Genomic DNA, 17,396 nt, shown 5'->3' with positions numbered 1-17,396 from the left:
TTAGGTCCTGCAGGACCTTAAATAAAGCTAACCGAATACGGCGCCTAATGATGATACCGATAAAGGAAATAATCGTTTTCTTTATTTTGTGCTGAACATCAACTGCTTTAGGCTCTTGAATACTAATGAGGTGTTCACCTTAAAAGGGGTGCGCCCTGTACATGGCAATCTTAAAAAATATTTTTTTAATTTTATTTATTTATTTTTATTTATTTATTTTTTTGGATCCAGCGCTTCTTCACTCGAGCGTCAAAGCCACGACGTCGTTTATTTCTGGGCGATTCCATCTCGCCTCCCCGGCCCCTCGAGCTGGCGCGATGTCAAAGAGGACGACGACGAAGTCTTCCTGCCCGGGTTGCGCGAGCGAACGGTTGCTTGGCGCGCGCGAACCCCGGGTGTGTGGGCTCCGGTGACGACGCGTGGGCGAGGTTCTGGCCCGAGGCTCCGCCGCGCCGTCTACGATCGAGACACGTCGGGGCAGCCGCCGCTCCTGTGGGCCCGTGACAGAGTCGAGGTCGACGGCGACATCTCCTCCCCCGCTGCTTCCTGACGCAGGTGAGCCCCTCTCACGACTAAGACCGCTCTCGAATCGCCTGTTAGGAATGCTCTGTGCGTTTTTAGTGGAACTCAAGTGGCCAAACACCACATAATCAGCATTGCTGGCTGTTTTGGAATTGGAGAAGTGGCAACCCAATCGCTATTGCAGGAACAGGCAACATTGTTCAGTGTCTGTGTTCACATAACTATGAGTTATTCCGATATAATTGTTAGTAACAGCAGGTATCGGCCAATCGTAATGGTCAAAGTATTATTGGTTAGCGATAGCGACATGGCCATGGTGCACAAGTCTTACAAACCCAAAACTTTGGGAATTCGGACCCCGGTCGCTTGCCGGCCCCACAATGCATAAATGTTGATAAGCGGAATTAGCACAAAGCGCAAGCACACAAAATAAAATACAAAAGTTTAGCTGCGCATTTTAAATAAAGCTCTAAATGGCGGCTGATCGTAAGACAGTGTTCTGTATAGGAATTTCTTTGATCTTGGCAAACTTGACATGTCTTGAAGGTGACACAAAGAACAGCTCGTCACAATACGCTCGCTTCGCAACCTGGTCAACGTATTATTTCGCCATTTGGTTACCCAGAGCCAACTCTACCGTCTCAAGGTCGTACTTGGTCAAGGTCGCGTCATGGCGTCCTTTTTGAGCGGGAGGGCGTTAACATTTGCCTAATGGGGAAAAGCCTTCATCTTAGGCTCAGTAATCCGTTTCGTTGCTCTTACTTTCATGGTTGATTAGTATGCCTGCAAAATGCAAATATGAGTCACGATTGTGTAGCGATGCTATTTCCGATTACTTTCGATTTCGAACCTCTCGTGCTTCGCCATTGCGTCATTTGTCAATTCGATCAGCCGACCAGGAACGGCAGATAGAGTGGCGCAGAATCGAGCGGAAGGCATCCCTACATTTTAGCGCCCGTGATTTATTTACAAAGGATAACGCTGCCTTTGGAACATTTCCCTAAACATAGCAAATATTACGCAGTCTGCTTTCAATCTATACGCGCATTTTCGCTTAATATAATCCGTGCTCTTAGGGCTGGTCTGCGAAGATCCATCAAAAATCTCGTCAAGCATTGCTCATTTATGTGCCGCACTAATTCGCTTGTAGTCAACATGACTGCAAACACATGAACAGATTGAACTGGGAGCTTCGACATGTTCCAAGCTCTTTGTCATTGGGTCAAGAAAAAAAAACACGCTTGCAAGAAGATGAACTCCGCCTCACCTTTAAGCAATTCGCGTCACCTTAAAAAAAAACGTTTGATTGACCAGAGGTTCTGGGATTCTAAACAATGCTGGGTTGTCATGACAAAGAAAACATAAACGCAAGCCTTTCGTTCGCTGTCATCACAACTTCTGTAATAGTAATAAATATTATTATTAAATCATTGCTACCGTTTGGTATCACTGCTATGTGAGCTTATTTTGCAGGTTAGCGAAAGTGATAAGCCCTCAAATGTCGAATTAGCAACCCCAAAATAATGCTTGAAATCACTGCAACAGGAATCATGGCGTCAATATACGTGCGGCTCTTCCTGGTTATTATTCCTAATAAATAAATATAATGTAGTGCACATATATATCAATATACTGTATATACACACATAATGGAGTGTAGACACCAAACCTAATGCCCGCCGTCTCTGTGCACCCTAATTTCTTGAGCAGTTATGAATCCCTCCTCAGTTCCCCGATTCTTGTAAACCGTGATTTCAGCAAGCTGCTCTTCACGAATGATGGAATGCTCTAACATTTTCAAACTCAAATGGCTTTCACTTTGAAAAAAAAAGAGATAGTACGCAATTTAGGGTCAAGGCTGCTGGATGCATTTTGAATGCGATTCCTTTAGGTGGAAGAGAATTCTATCCGAGCACACCTATACGGCTACAACATGCGATGCGCGTCAAGTGTACTTGTTATAGCGCTTGACGTATGCGTGACACAACGTCACGCATACTCAAGACGGCATGATCGCGTTTCTATTTCTTGTCCATTTTACTGTCAAATGAGAGCAGCCTGTTGCTTTCTTGGAGGGCCGGACCGTGCGCCTGTTCTCTTTGAGCCTTCATCGCATCTGTCTAGCCTGTGTTCTGCAACGGAGCACATTTCTTGTCCAAGTCCCGAGTAATTTTTTATCACTGAAATGTTATATGAATATACAGTATCGCCGGTGCAGGTTTCACACCATAGCACATTCTAGCCCATCGAACCAACGAGATGTTTGTATAAAGAATGGCGAGGATTATGTCCAACAATTCAATGCACTGTCGAAAACGTATTTTTTCCCACGTAATTCAAGTGCGAAAAAAAACAATTTTGCGTTCTAAATAAGGCATCAATACCACCAAATAATAAAATAATGCTCCAGCAACTACAGTTGTCCATCTTCCTTAAAAGCGGTTAGGAAATCTAACAATGAAGACCCAAGTGGCAATGAACAGAGAGTTTTTTACTGAGGCAGACAGGGTCCGGATACCCAAAGGGACATTATGAGTACGCACAGCGCCAAGCCCGGCTTGCGTTCTTGTCTAATTCTTTAGAGTTCTTTTGTATACCTCTTCGCGTTATTTTGTAAGCCCGGCGGTTAGCGCCCTCTAATTTTGCGTACGCAAAATCGGAAGCTTCCTAATGTATCGAATCTGAAACAACACATTCTGTAGCAACCCGTTACTGCGTGAAGGCAGCTACTGTAATCCGTTTCCACTTTTCACGTTCCCCATATACGGGTAACGAAAGTACGATTAGTGTGAAAAAAAAACTGTCACAATGATCACTATAGTACTGATCTGCGCAGTTAAACGCACCTGAACAGCTATCAGATACAAAATGCAGCTGAGCCAAATTGGTGGCCCTCTTCGAGGCTTCAACCCTGTGTGTCTTGCATAACCCTCTGACGCAGGATCCACTCAAGCGGAACCATGTTCTCTCGTATGTTCCTCAAGCAGGCCGTGATACCTTTCACTGTTGGAGCATGGTGAGTGGCTGACGTCGTCTCACCTTTAGGGTAATCCTGAGTTCAAACCAGTCCGGCACAAATCAGAGATGCCCTCGGCATGATGGCATGCACGAAAGAAAAAAAAACAATAGAAGTGAACGTTTTATCGGCCCCTGAAGTACACCACCGCAAATATAAATTAGACGTGTTCCTGGCAAAATAAAACGTATCAAATTGAAAACTTGCTTAAAGTTATAATGAACCATAAAACATACCATCAAACCGTGCTTAGTCCCGTTTTGTACGAGTAACGTGTGAAGGTAGCGTCGCCACAATAGAAAAAAAAGTGGCGTGGTTTCCTTTCCCTTAACCAAGTATACAAGACCCGTCAAGCATTAAAAACGTGGCTTTTCATATTCCGTTAATCATCGCCGAGGACATGGATGGACAGGCGAAAACTTTGTAAATCCGCTTCATTATTACCCTGTAAGAAAAGCAAGAGTTCAATGCCGGTATGCTCCTTTAGCTACATGCTATTAGAACTCCATAAACGGTCCCCAAATAACATTGCTTTGCCAAAGGCTGCAGACTGGCCTTGTACCCTTTGTTGATTCAGAGTTAATTGGCGCGAAGCGAGGACAACTACGACGAAAGACAAACACGAGCAATAACGTTCCACATTTCCAACAATTTAGAAGCTAGCGATTCTGTTTCTTCCAGCGTGTTTTACCATTTCGGGTTACCTTACTCACCTTTACAGGGTAATTGTTACATATGGTGCATCTTTACATAACGTTAAGAGAACGCATATCTATCTTGAAATTTCTTAAATATACGTGTGTGTGAGTAGGGGGTGGGGGGGGGGAATGGAGGAGGGTAAGGGCTGCTATAGGTATCATAAATTGGCAGAATCAAAGTTTCCGCTCTTTAACAGAAAGCTTTTGGTTCATATTCGGCGTCAACAGGCTGGAAATTTTCTCCTTGAGACGTCACAAGCAATTCAGTAGAGCAAGGCTAATAAGTTCTATCGCCTTTTTGGTACGCTTTTGTTTTGGTAAATAAACGTTTTGCGGCCTGGAATCAACGAAATTCTAGTGGCGATAGAAAGCAACAACAATTTGTTCTGGTTATAACAATTCCTTAGTGTTAGGTGCGCTGTCGCACAGTGTAGCGTACGCAAAACCTACGTAACATGTTTTACGCATGCAGAACATATACGCAATACAGCCCAGACATGGACGGTACTTAGTAACCGGCGTGAAAGGACCTAATAGGCATAGCAGTACCTAATGAGCGTGCTATGGAGCCCTGACACGCCGAAGCCAGTCTCCTCGACGTGACTCCGTCAGTCCCTAACAAGATGGCAGCGGGGAAGTGCCCCGTTAGCTCATTTTCTGTTCCATAGGCTAGCGAGAATGACAAAATGGTGACTGAGAATCACTGTCATAGTCTCACGTGCTTTGCTGCCGCGTGTAGGGGTCTAAGTGGTGGCAGCCAAGGCAAGGGAAAAGGTGGCAAGGTGGACCAGGCGACCCTGGACAAGCTGGAGGCCGGCTTCAAGAAGCTCCAGGGTGCCAGCAACTGCCACTCCCTCCTGAAGAAGTACCTCACCAAGGATGTCTTCGACAAGCTCAAGACCCGCAAGACAGCGATGGGTGCCACTCTCTTGGATGTCATCCAGTCTGGTAAGCGCTTAGTCCGTTCGGTCGCACTGCCTCGAGAAGAAAGTGGGACGCGCCAGCATTGTCACGATGAGGTCCACACATGCTACGCAGTCAGCTCAGCCTACGACGTGTGGAAAGGGTGGCCAGATATATTAAGGTGTTTATCCGTAGGCGTCAAATGGCCGCTGTCAAATTCTGCGAGTATAGTCCAGTTTGGTATCCCAACGATAGCTATAGGTTGTGAAATCTATCAGGCCGCAAATACAATCCTTTCTCTTTTTTCATTCATGGTTATTACACCTTTGGTATGATTCCAGGTTACCGTGGTATATGCGTTATAAATATACAGGCCTTTTTTTTTCTTACATGGCTATTACGCCTTTCTATGGTACCATGATACCATGGTATACACTAGAGCACTGCACGGGCTCGGGCTTACCCCGGGTAGGACAGTTTTTTCACGGGCTCGGGCCGGGCTCGGGCGCGGCATGTGCTTTTTGACCGGGGCCCAGGCCGGGCTCGGGTTTTCTGACGCGGGCCCGGGCCGCGCTCGGATTTTCTGGTGGTATGCATGTAACGTGCAGCTAGTTATCCTCGCGCGTCTCGACTCTGAAAAGCATGTATTGTTCGGTCTCCGGCCGGGTTCTGGTCGGTTTCGAGCCGATCTCGGGCCGGGCTCGGGCCTAAGGTAAAGGGGTGACGGGCCGGGCCGGGCGGGAAACGTACATTATTTCCGGGCCCGGGCCGGGCCCGGGTCTCGCCATAAAACCTTTGGTCGGACTCGGGCGGGCAGCCCAACGTAAAAATGGCCCGGGCCGGGCCCGAGCCGAAAAAAACGGGCCCGTGCACTGTTTTAAGCATACACGGTATGGAAGCTGTTTCATAATTCACTCGAAAATTAATAAATAATAAAAAAAGAATGGTATACTTCAGCTATTTCTTTGGTGCTCTTTTCATCATAGTGGTAGACATATACATACAATAATACGACTCGGGGTACCTTAACTCTTTAGTCGGAGTAGGACATTAAAACCTAATGCTCGACTGGAAGGTCGCGTTCTGAAAAGTTCATAAACGTTTCTGTGATATATGAAGAATGATATATGGTGTTTTATGGAGCAAGGGCGATTGATGGCCACACAGTGCCAAGAAATAACCGCTTCTACGTCTGCGAAAAGGTGACACTCCTTCAACGACATAATAAATTGAGGATAGTTTAACGCAAGCAATATAAAATGATATGTTGAGAAGCACAGCCTCCACGAGCCTAGGGAACAACCCCAGTAACGAGACTGTTACCGCCTCACCATCGCCTGTGCGCGCAGCGAATGAGAGATCGCAGCTTGGTAAAGGCGCTTGCTCAAGCTGGCTCCATGCGAGGTGTCGAATCGACTGTGGAACGTTTCGTCGGACGGGCTATAAGTCTCGTCTATGATAGTTCCTCTGACCCTTTCATAAGCGTACATTTAGTCTAATTTTTATCATTCCCGATATATAAGAATGCTGCTCTTAGTGGTAAAAGCATTCTAGGTGAAATAGCCTGAGGTATTTCACCTCCGTAATATTAATAAGTTTAATAGAAGTATTTAGTATTATTATAACATATTATTATTTAATATTATGAAAATCATTGAGCAGTTTTCCTGTTCCTTACTAACATATAACATTGTTTAACACTGTTTACTTCCGCCCGCACGCTAGCTGGCGCAAGTTAAGACATTAGAGCAAATAGATGAAATTATTAAACGTTATGGTGTTGAATACTACCAACTAGACCATCAGCTGCTTGATCGACCGAGCCTTCAAATCCGCCAACTGCTTTGTAGCGATGCAGAATATAGTATTCAGCCCAGAACAGCTGAACACATTACCACAGAGCACGCCAGCCACTCAAGATATAGTGAATCACAATGTCGCCATTCAGCCCTGTAGCACGCCTTGCACATATAACGGCTATTTCGGCGAACACTTCCCAAAATTTTAAAGGATGCCTGTGGCAGATAGCATAAATATAGTTCGTGAGCTGGTCTACTCAAAGATGCGCACATTACTTGCGCAAAACAAATTTAATGCTCAATCGACGAATTAACGTAAATCAGTAATGACGCTTTTAACTAATTGCCTTATGGCTAACATTGTAATTTGCAAATTCTAGCCGCGGAGTTTGCAAGGCGGATAAACGTGGAACGAATTCTCAGGATGACACCAGTTTTAATGTATTAATTTCCGAACTTTGCGGAGAAATGCATGGCCGTTACAGTTACTTTCTTTAAAAAATGTCGTTTTATGCATTGAAGCACAAAGGTAACTGGAACGCCATTGCGTTTCTCCAAAAAGTTTGGAATTATTATCTCAAAACTAAAACTATTAATATTCTTCTTTTTTTCATTTCAGTGATCGAGGAAGATGTGGTTAAAAGCTGTTTTTCATAGAAATAGCTTGACAAGAGCACACAGCCGCCTCTCTCTAACGAAGTCAGCCGCAGTAATTAGCGTAAAAGATAAAAAAACACGTGGAATGAAAGGAAAGAATTTTAGGAAATTCACTTTCCACACAAGGGAAATCTTTAACGAGGAAATCTGTTAAACAAATACAGACCACATCTCCAAATAACAGACGAAAAACCAGAATTGATGCTTCGATATAGAATCAGTGCAATTCAAACCTTAATATCTGCAATTATTTCATGTCTACCGGTACACAGCAGAAAATTCATACTAATTTTCACTTATTTGCTAGCCATTTCTGGCTATATGCAGGACAATTTATCATTTGAATTCTTTGTTTTCTGGCTGGTCACTTTTCGCATTTTTTTGTAAGCCGTATCTTTAGCGATGCAATGTTTTGTATGCAGACGAGAAATAGTTATTAAATGTCCATTTTTATTGCACAGCTCCCACTTTGCTACGCCTTTCGCTTTTATGATTGCGCTTGTTCCAGAGACGAATTTCTTCGCGCATCTTTTCCCAGGCCACTCTCACGCTTTTAGAGCGAAAGCTTTACTACGCCATGTCTCGCAAGGTCATTCATCCCGTCGCAATGTCCTTGAGCCGCCGGAGCGCGAGCCGCCGGAGCGCAAGTGTGGCAGGTGTGACGTCACGCTACGTGATCCGCTGCGGAGAGGCGTCGCAGTTGCGCTCTGTCGAAGCCTCGACGCTGCGGTACCACGTGACTAGGCGAGGGCTTAACGGCAGCTTCACCGGTGCTTGGTCGCTTAGTCTCTCCATGGATGGCGCGCCGGCTTGGCCGTCTGTGCGTGCGCTTCAGCGCAAGCGACAGGCTGAATCCAATCATCCAGTAGATATAGCTAGACGGCAGGCTGCGCAATCTCAAGCAAAGGCAAAGTTGGCTGCTGAAACACCGGAGCTAACGGAGGCCAGATTAGCACGTTATAAGAGAAGCTTATCAAGCGCGGAAGCGTGCAATAATGAAACACTGTTTGCATAGTCTTTGCAAAACCAAGCCAAAGAAATATTTCGCTCATGATAACTAGGTTTACAAGAGTTAAACCTCAGCCAATTTCTTTTTTTTTCTTTTGCTTATTTATGCAGGCGTGGAGAACCTGGACAGCGGCGTAGGCGTGTACGCGCCCGACGCCGAGTCGTACACCGTGTTCGCCGACCTGTTCAACCCGGTAATCGACGACTACCACAAGGGCTTCCCTCCTGGTGCCAAGCACCCGCCCACGGACTTCGGTGACATCAACACGCTGGTGAACGTGGACCCCAAGAACGAGTTTGTCATCTCCACCAGGGTGCGCTGTGGACGCTCGCTGCAGGTGAGTGCTGCCGTCGCACTCGGTTGCCAGACGAACAGACTGGGCTGCTATCCTGACCCCAAAACATCAATACCGCCCACCAAACGTGTGGCCGGAGGGCCACCACAGCCGGAACAACTTAGTTTTCCTTTTTTTTTTATTCGGGACACCGTAAAAACCCATACGAGCATTACATGGGGTGTTACAATAAATCAATCATAAACACAGTATGCATTCACACAGATCATTCATGTTAGAATAAAACAAGAACACGAGCGAAAAAAAGTATTTAAAGCAGTATACATCGAAGTCGGTGTTAACTGCCATCGGCAGAAAAAAAAAAAAGGTACAGCGCAAGAACTGATCCAAAACCTTAATATGGTCATAACAAAAATGACGTTTGCAATAAATCGAGTGTAGTTACAATAAATAATTCAAATAGATAATGCCCGTTAAACTAATTACGCATTCAAACAAATACTGACTGTTACAATAAAAACAGAACTAGAAAAATATTAAAGCAGTAAGGAGATCGGTGCTAATCCAAAACAAGGTCAGCTCGAATAACTGCGTCTCGCATGAGCGAGCCTGTTGGAACCCGTTTTGCTTAAGATTGTGCTCTTTTAGATATTTCGTAAATGCTGATGTGAGCGAAAATTCAAGGTATCACTGGTTCAGTTATATTTATTGCGATAGCAATTATACGGACACTCCAGGCGCATATCTACAGTCGCCGTCGCCGTGAGGTTCCGTATAAAATCCAAGGGTGATAAAAGCATCGTCGTGTGCCGTATGTTGTATGTGCGAGGTAGAGCCGGCCATCGCGGCTCCACCTCGAGCACGCAAGGGAGGAAAGCGGGCAGGAAGCGCGACGTCTTCCGTCGCGCGCAACGCTATTGGGGTGAGGGTAGGGAGGGAGAGGGCGCGTTCTACTCCGGGTGGCGCCCTCCGCGCACGCCCACCGGGCTGCTGTACCTGTACAACCGGGGGGGGGTCTTTAAGTACAACGCCCCAGCGCCCCAGCGCAGGCGTACGTTCTTCTATCAAGCCTTGTCCACTCTTGCACCGCATCCGCAACCTTGACTTCCCTGCGCTCCTCGGGCGCACAGATGACATGTCTGCGGTAAGCAGGCTTCGTCTGTTTGTTACTCACAGCAGCCGCTGTTTCCAGATCGTCCCGCGTGGCTGTTTTGCGTGCCACAAGTACATCGTGGCACAAAGCAGGAACACTGCACAACTGTCAATGACTTGCAAGGCGTTTATCGTACATGTTCTGAAACACCAGCGGTTTCAGGCTGTGACGACTCGTTCGCGTGAATCCACTGATGACGGCAGCAAATCTCTCGGATCACACTCGTCCGCTGCGCGGTACACGTGGTGTACAGCGTTGTATGCACGCTCGTTTTCACGTTTTTCCCTTCTTCATACGTGGCCACAACAGCCGGGAGAGCAGGGTCTAGCTAACACGCCGGCACAAAACGCAAACCTGCACACACGACGCCTTTGCCACGGTAGGAGACCTACGGAGCTGCCCACGCACTAGCACACACACCACCATAACGAAACCGGCATTGTGCCCCGACAACACAGCGAAAAATACGACGTGACTTCCTCCACGCTTTTCTCCTTGCGCGCAGACAGGGTAAGGCCTCGCTTCAGATTTTTTTTTTTTATTCCTTCATGTATCCACACAATAGCCGTGTGAAGCCGCTATTTTGTCATCATCTGCATCTTAGATGGCGGGAGTTTAACGAAGCCCCAGGAGCAGCCTGACGAGGCGAAATTTACAGCGGCAATATACGTTCTCCGCCGCGTGCAAGTTAGTAATGTTTGGCTTGGGTTTCGTGGAAACATTGTCTCCTGTGTAGTATAATCTATTGACCATCTCAAAAAATATTTCGGGAGCCCGTTAACTTCATTTACTTCATTTGTCTTAACAGTCCCGAACCTTGGCCTTGCGTTGGTGGGGATACATTAGTTGGAATAGCGCACAAAAATATAGAAGACATGCTGGATAGGAATGTTTCTCATGACTAGTGGAAACAGCAAAGAAATATGAAATACGTTGATACTAGAAAACTAAAATCAAATTTTCATTCAAACAAACATTCAAGAGTTTCGCAAACTGCCTATTCCGATTACTACTCGCTCCGCGGCCGTGTGGTCAGCCCGCCTGAAACCACGAGCAGATATGCCGCAGCCGTTGGCTGGAGGAACTACAATACTCACGACGGTACTCCCCGCACGCCTTAAGTTTCCTACGCGAGATACCCATATTAGCGCTGTTGAGATGCAGGAACGCAGCATTGAATAGCGTTTTTAAGCAAAACATACGCAGAAAAAAACAACAATATAGTGCTAGTACGTCCATTCATTGATGGCATTTAGGAATTAAAAAATAAAGGAAAGCAGTTGGCCTAAAACAGCAGCAGCCAAGTTAGCTGTTTACGCATTACCGGTTTACCGGTGCCGTGGACGGCAGTAGAGGCAGATGATGATGATGATGATGATGATGATGATGATGATGATGATTTGACGGCGCATCCCCCTTGAAACGGGGCGGTGACAAATAATCACCTAGCGTGCTTGGTTTAATCAGGTATGCTATACATGTTTTCCATTCTAGGGTTTTTGTATGCACCTCCTTAATATTTTTTTTTCTGTAAAACCGATCTATCTACTTTGTACCACTACCTATGCCTGTAACAGATCCTGTCGTATCAATCTCTTCCCTGCTTTTTTTTCACCAATACTCTAAACGTCTCTTCCTTATCTCAATTGCTGACCGGTTGATGCTTCCGTCCACTCCAAATCCAAGCGCTTTGGGAAGGTGTACGTTACCTACGGATCTCCCGTGGGTGAACCCCTTCGCATTCCATTAGGACATCCTGAGTGATCGCCGGATTTTAGATGCAGCATACACATGCCTTATCTATTTGCGAATATTTGCTCCGGTGTGTTTTCGTCCTTAGGCAACCGGCTCGAGCCTCAAATAGCAATAGCTTCGTGTTATCGCCCAGATTTTTTCCTTCTAATTTCTGTCTTCTCATGCTTGTAAATCTCCATGTTCTTTTTTTTCGTTCTTTGCATCCAATTCACTGTCTCTGTTTCTCTAACTTTCTGATGACTCCTGACTCTCTACATCAGCTTTCAACTACCCTGTACTTGGTTCCCAACGTTCGTGCCCTCTTTCTCCATTATGTCTCCACGCTTTTCAGGCACACATATTTGGGCACTTTAGCCACCCATTTATTTTGATCCGTGTTCCTATGTCTTTCTTCAATACTAATTTTGTTCTGCGCTTCTCTGACATCAAACGGCGCCCAACCCATGTCACCCTTCACTTTCTCATTTGTGGTTTCACCGTGGGCCCTAATGCCGAGTTGGCAGTAACATAGGGAGTAACGCTTTGACTAACTCTACAGTGCCATTGAATTGTTTGTTTCTCCTGAGCGTTCTCGTCAAAGGAAAACAATGTAAGGACTGCACGTTAACGATTAGCGTATAGACTCGTCTAAGGTCCGCACCCTTGTAAGGGCCGCACCCCCAACATGGCAGCCCAAAATTTGGCGAAAAAAATTTCCAACGGAGAAGCAATCGCGTTCGATGCCCCGATGCTGCGCGCGCGTATCGACGAATTTTCGCGCGCTCCGTACTTCCGCGTGCCGCTACTAGATGGCGAGAGCTGCGCGTACACCTCTGATGCAATGGCTCATCCGTGGTGTGCACAACTTGACCAAACGATTCGGTTCCGTGTACCGTGTAAGGGCCGCACCTTACAAAAAAAGTGCGGCCCCTACACGAGTCGATACCGTGCGTCGCTACCAACCCTTTACGCCCGCAGTTTGGTAGAATACGATAGATCAGTGATAACCTCTGGGATGGAAACAGAAGAATACGAAGAGGTTGAAAACGTGTGAAGCTAGAGCTCGTGCCAGCGTCATCTTAGCAGTTCAACCACTAAACCTGCATCCGACGGAGCTCAGTCTCGGTCTTCAACTCAGAGAATACTGGCGTCCTGCACCGAGGATGGATCGACTGTGACGCAGCAGAGGTGTACTTCGAGCCACTGCTACAAACGTAATCTCGTCTGCCACCGAAGCACTAGAAGCCGAGCATCCTTCACTCTCCGGCATGCAAGTTATTCTGGATGGCCTGCTGGACAAGGACTCGGTGCTTGCAACGCTGAACGAGAAAATTGCCTACCTCTTGAACGACGGTGACAAGTATGAGGCGGAAGCCACCGCAACTCTGGAAGTACCACGACAAGATCGCTAACACTACGAGCCGGGCCCGCTTCCTTTTGAATTCTGATGCAAGGGCTGGAAGCAGCGCGACACAGAGCGTTGTGAGCGTGCCCATCACCCAATGCGTCTCCACTCAAGCAAGTTCCCGAGCCCCGATAAATCTAGTTCCCCTACCGAAGCTGCAGGTACTCGTTATTTCCAGTTATAAGGGTGTTCATTGGACAGCACTTAAAGCAGTGCAAGGGCGACAGTCCAAAAAGTGTTCCCGTCATTACAGCTGTCGAAGTGTCAGGCTCAAACTTCATAGTCGTTTCGACTCCCGCGACATCTTGACGCGTGGGAGGCATTGGAGGAAGCCTGCGCATTGAAGTCTCCAGTCATCGGACAAGATCTCCTCCCGCAGTTGAGTGATCGCAACGTGCTCGTCGCTGATGAGCATCGACTGGGCAATCGACGGTGCCAACAATCAGTGTTCTTACAGACGCAGACTACTATTTGTGGGCAGTGGCCTGATAAGTTGAACGCCTAAGCGGCCCCTCTGTACAGCAGAGACTGTGTTTGGTTGGAGGGTGCAAGTCGTTTACCCATCAAAGCCGACCAATGGTTTACCTGCTCTGAGCGCCTACCCGTCTGCCCTGTTTCTTGCGTGTGAACGTAAGAGGCAAGGTGTGCACGAAATTTACTCGATGGATATTTGGTGACTTGGTGCAATAGGCATCACCTACACCAAGAAGACGCCAACGATGCTTGCAAGCCCACTAAGGGAGTCGCCCAACTTTATCTCCGCTCCGTTCCAGACTCAACTTGTACTGACACTTAGAAAGGCGCAACAGAAGCCAGCCTCCCACCAGCGGGAAGACCACGTCCGCCACCCCAGTCACCACTCGTACAGGGATATCTTATAGCCCCTTGGTGAAATTTACCACCATTGAAAACAGCGTTCTCACTCAGCAGGAAAGCAGGCCGAACGAAAGCCGGCAAGTGACGAGCGATTGTGAAAGAAAAGTCAACAAACAGCCTCAGAAGAGAGAGAAATCACGTAATTCGTGATTGATATAGAGGTCGCAGTCAACGAAGACACCCAAGAAGCCAGTGCTTGTACCACCCATCTACCCATACAGTCTTCCGCGAGGCCAAAGCAGTCAAGGTGCAACGCGCGTAGATCTCACGTCAAATACCAGTTGCCGGATACAAGCCGACCTCTGCGATGAGCCGTACATTCCTACCAGTTACATCAAGAACATAGTGCGGGAGACAAAACTTGAGGCGAATCAAAAGCTTGTTTGGCGGCTTTGAAAACAGAGGAAGATAAAATACTTTCTGCTCCTGCGCGCTGCTCACCACAGCAAGCCTATTCCTTCGTCAAACTTAAATCCCGGCCATCTTGTCATCGTCGAGGACATAAACGCTCCGCCTCTGACATAGAAGACAGGCCGTGTCGTTAAAGGGATACGGGCACCAATGTTGGCGGGTGGTTTTTTTGCGTCAGAACAAAAGTTGAACTGTTGAAAATGACGAATACAAGCTGCTTTCAAAAAAGAACGAGAACCATCTTTTTTTGCGATTTTCTGTTGCACCTTGCCTCCAAGCGACCACCGGCAGGAGCTGAAATTTGACGTCATAACACCCACCCGCGCGCACGGCCAGGCTCGGCCACAACCGTCGCAGTATTTCCGGAGGTGTATCTCTCTTCGGGTATCTCTAAACAATGAATTCATTTGCGTGGACCACTTCGTCGACGATGATTATGTGACCAGCCCGGTTGTGCTGAAAAGCCTCAGCATGCCGCTCAAAAGGCAACGCCTAAAGCCTGACGCTGTGCCATCGGTCTTCTCACGGAAACGCAAGGCAGAAATGATCAGCGGCGCGTTTGAAAAGAGGAGGCGAAAAGATGGTCGGTACTGTTTTTGTTCACTTGCAGCCTTCTTGAGCGGTGTGAGGGCGAGGCTGGAACGAGATGCCCGAGGCTGGGCACGAAGGCAGTAATGTCTTTAAAAATGTTGGCAAAGCATCGTAAAACAATACAAGGCTAGCAGCGCGAGCTCGACTCACTAGATCAGTCCTACATAGCAGCGGGGCAGACACACACACAGCTGTGCTTTTCCACAGGCTAAAAGCAGGGAAAACTGGGGAGAACACCAGACAGGTGGTGCCATCTGTCGGGCGGCTGGTGAAGTGGACGTGAGAGTCTCGGAGGTACTAATACCTCACAGCAGTTGCTCACGCCGACGGCATAAACTACTATTAAGTCATCCACGCAGTGCTGAAGTACCCCGCAGCTGCCTCGCCTGCGTGCCCTTTTGAAAAAGCAAGTTTACAGAGGAAATTACAAATAATTCTTGCACAAGTGCCTGATGCAGAGCGAAATTCTTCGCGCTATGGTTCGCGAAAACCTGACCGGCACTTCCACGGCCGCCTGCTCTTCTTCGTCGCTCGACAGCGAAGGCTCGTAACCGTAAGCGGTAATATTTCTTGCCTAGTTGGAACGATCCTCGTCTTCAGACATGTACTCATCGTTGGTAAAGGCACCAGAACTTGAATCCATGCTCGCGATGGCGGCGTCGGCGCGCTTCGAATGACCGCGGCCGGCCGGCTTTCTATCCGACGAGGGTGTCGTGACGTCACGCCTTCCAACTCCCGCGGGTCGGGCGGCGAGGCGCGCGCTCACAAAAACGCCAAAAATAAAGCCATCGGCTCAAAAATGGGCTAAGTGACTACTTCTTTTCGGTGTAATCACACAATGAGGATTCATTTTCAGCATTTTCATTAAATTTTCAGATTTTGTGTCCATATCCCTTTAAGGCGTTTCCAGGAAGAGACGGTATGGCGCGGTCGTTCCTGATACTACTGTCGAACAGCCAGTAAGTCCATCGTCATTATACCACGGCTTTACCTCCTGAATGCAGCTGCGGGAGTTTTATGAAAACTGAAGAAGACGAAGAGGTTGAGAAGGCATGCGGGGAGGGCTCGTGCCAGCGCCTTCTTAGCAGTTCGATCAATAAGCCGCATCCGACGGACGTCAGTCTCTGTCTTCAACATATGTGAATAGAGTTAGTATACAAACTCTGGAGGAAATGCTGAGCGAAAATTTGGCACCTGCAGAGGCAGTAGCCTTGTTGCTACTACTCATTTTTGTAACGCTAAAATTGTATATTCTTCATCTTATGCAAATACAAGCATTACCACGCAGCATGTACAGTCGAGTGCAAAATTTTAGAGACCACGGGAGCGGCGACTAAACTGCATCGCAGCGCCTTCTAGCAGCTGCACGCTTAGTTCGAGAGTGCGTACTGCGCACGCGCGTACATTTTTGTCTGCCAGCCTGCTCGTTTAGTCGCTTCAACCGCGCGCGCACCGGAACGAGAGGAGAGCGCAAGGTGCCACTTGTGCAGTCGCCGTGGAATCGTAGAGCGCAAACGACATCTCTGCTTCCTGACCTTATCACATAATTCGATTTCGGAAAAAGTGACGCAAAGCATGTGTTCCGCGCGGCGGAACGTCTAGAAGCAAGGAGCAGAGGGTGGCGCGCTCCCAGCGCTGCCAGTACAATTGAAGTGTTTTCGTCACGACATGACGGTATCATCACTCAGGCGATTCCACGGTGACTGCAGAAGTGGCACCTTGCGCTCTCGTCAGCGTTCCGGTGCGTGCGTGGTTGAAGCGACCAAACGAGCAGGCTGGCAGATAAAAAAAGGGCGCGCGTGCGCAGTATGTGCTCTCGAACTTAGGCGCGCAGCCGTAAGAAGGCGCAGTGATGTAGTTTAGTCGCTGCTCCCGTGGTCTCTAAAATTTTGCACTTGACTGTACGTATGGACAACGCCTAAAGTACATTTCGTATATTTTTTCCGAAAGATCGGGTGGCTTTTTGGAAACATTTGTTGTAAAATCTACGGTGCGAGAAAGGATGCGTTTGCTGGCGCCTTAACTACATGGGGTCACCGTACTGAGGGAGGTTCTGGTTCGCGTTGATAGCGCGCCTCTTCTCAATTGCATCTCGTCGTCAATGCCTGCTCGCCCACACAGAGTAGCAATATGGGAGTGCCCTTGCGGTTGCATAGGCACTGTGGGGAGTTTTTCCTCTTGAGTGGCTTATATCAACTCTGCCTCTGTTCGCTCTGTTAAATTCTGCGTCACAACACATCGCTACCAGCGTTAGTGCTGCTAGCGAAGAACTAACACTTATAGTGACGTGGCAGTGCAAGCGATAAAATAAGATTTGTAAAAGTGTG

At 47.5% G+C, this 17,396-nt stretch overlaps 1 protein-coding gene across 4 annotated transcripts in view; it reads left to right on the top strand.

The window, feature by feature from the left end:
• Positions 1-346: 346 nt before the first annotated feature.
• Positions 347-17,396, top strand: part of LOC119450695 (arginine kinase Lit v 2.0101) — a 51,067-nt gene continuing 34,017 nt past the window's right edge. For 2 of the 4 annotated variants that reach the window (XM_037714218.2, XM_049666144.1), the window contains exons 1-4: positions 349-555; positions 3,464-3,538; positions 4,976-5,184; positions 8,715-8,941. In XM_037714218.2, the coding sequence (XP_037570146.1) occupies positions 3,483-3,538; positions 4,976-5,184; positions 8,715-8,941 (492 nt within the window). In that variant the 5' untranslated portion in view covers positions 349-555; positions 3,464-3,482. Of the gene's footprint in view, positions 556-3,463; positions 3,539-4,975; positions 5,185-8,714; positions 8,942-17,396 lie in introns of all 4 variants that reach the window. The other 2 variants (XM_049666143.1, XM_049666145.1) reach the window with 2 other exon arrangements.

This window comes from Dermacentor silvarum, chromosome 4 (genome assembly GCF_013339745.2).
Source record: "Dermacentor silvarum isolate Dsil-2018 chromosome 4, BIME_Dsil_1.4, whole genome shotgun sequence".
Classification (NCBI taxonomy): domain Eukaryota; kingdom Metazoa; phylum Arthropoda; class Arachnida; order Ixodida; family Ixodidae; genus Dermacentor; species Dermacentor silvarum.
This window is presented reverse-complemented; position numbering and strand designations above follow the sequence as displayed.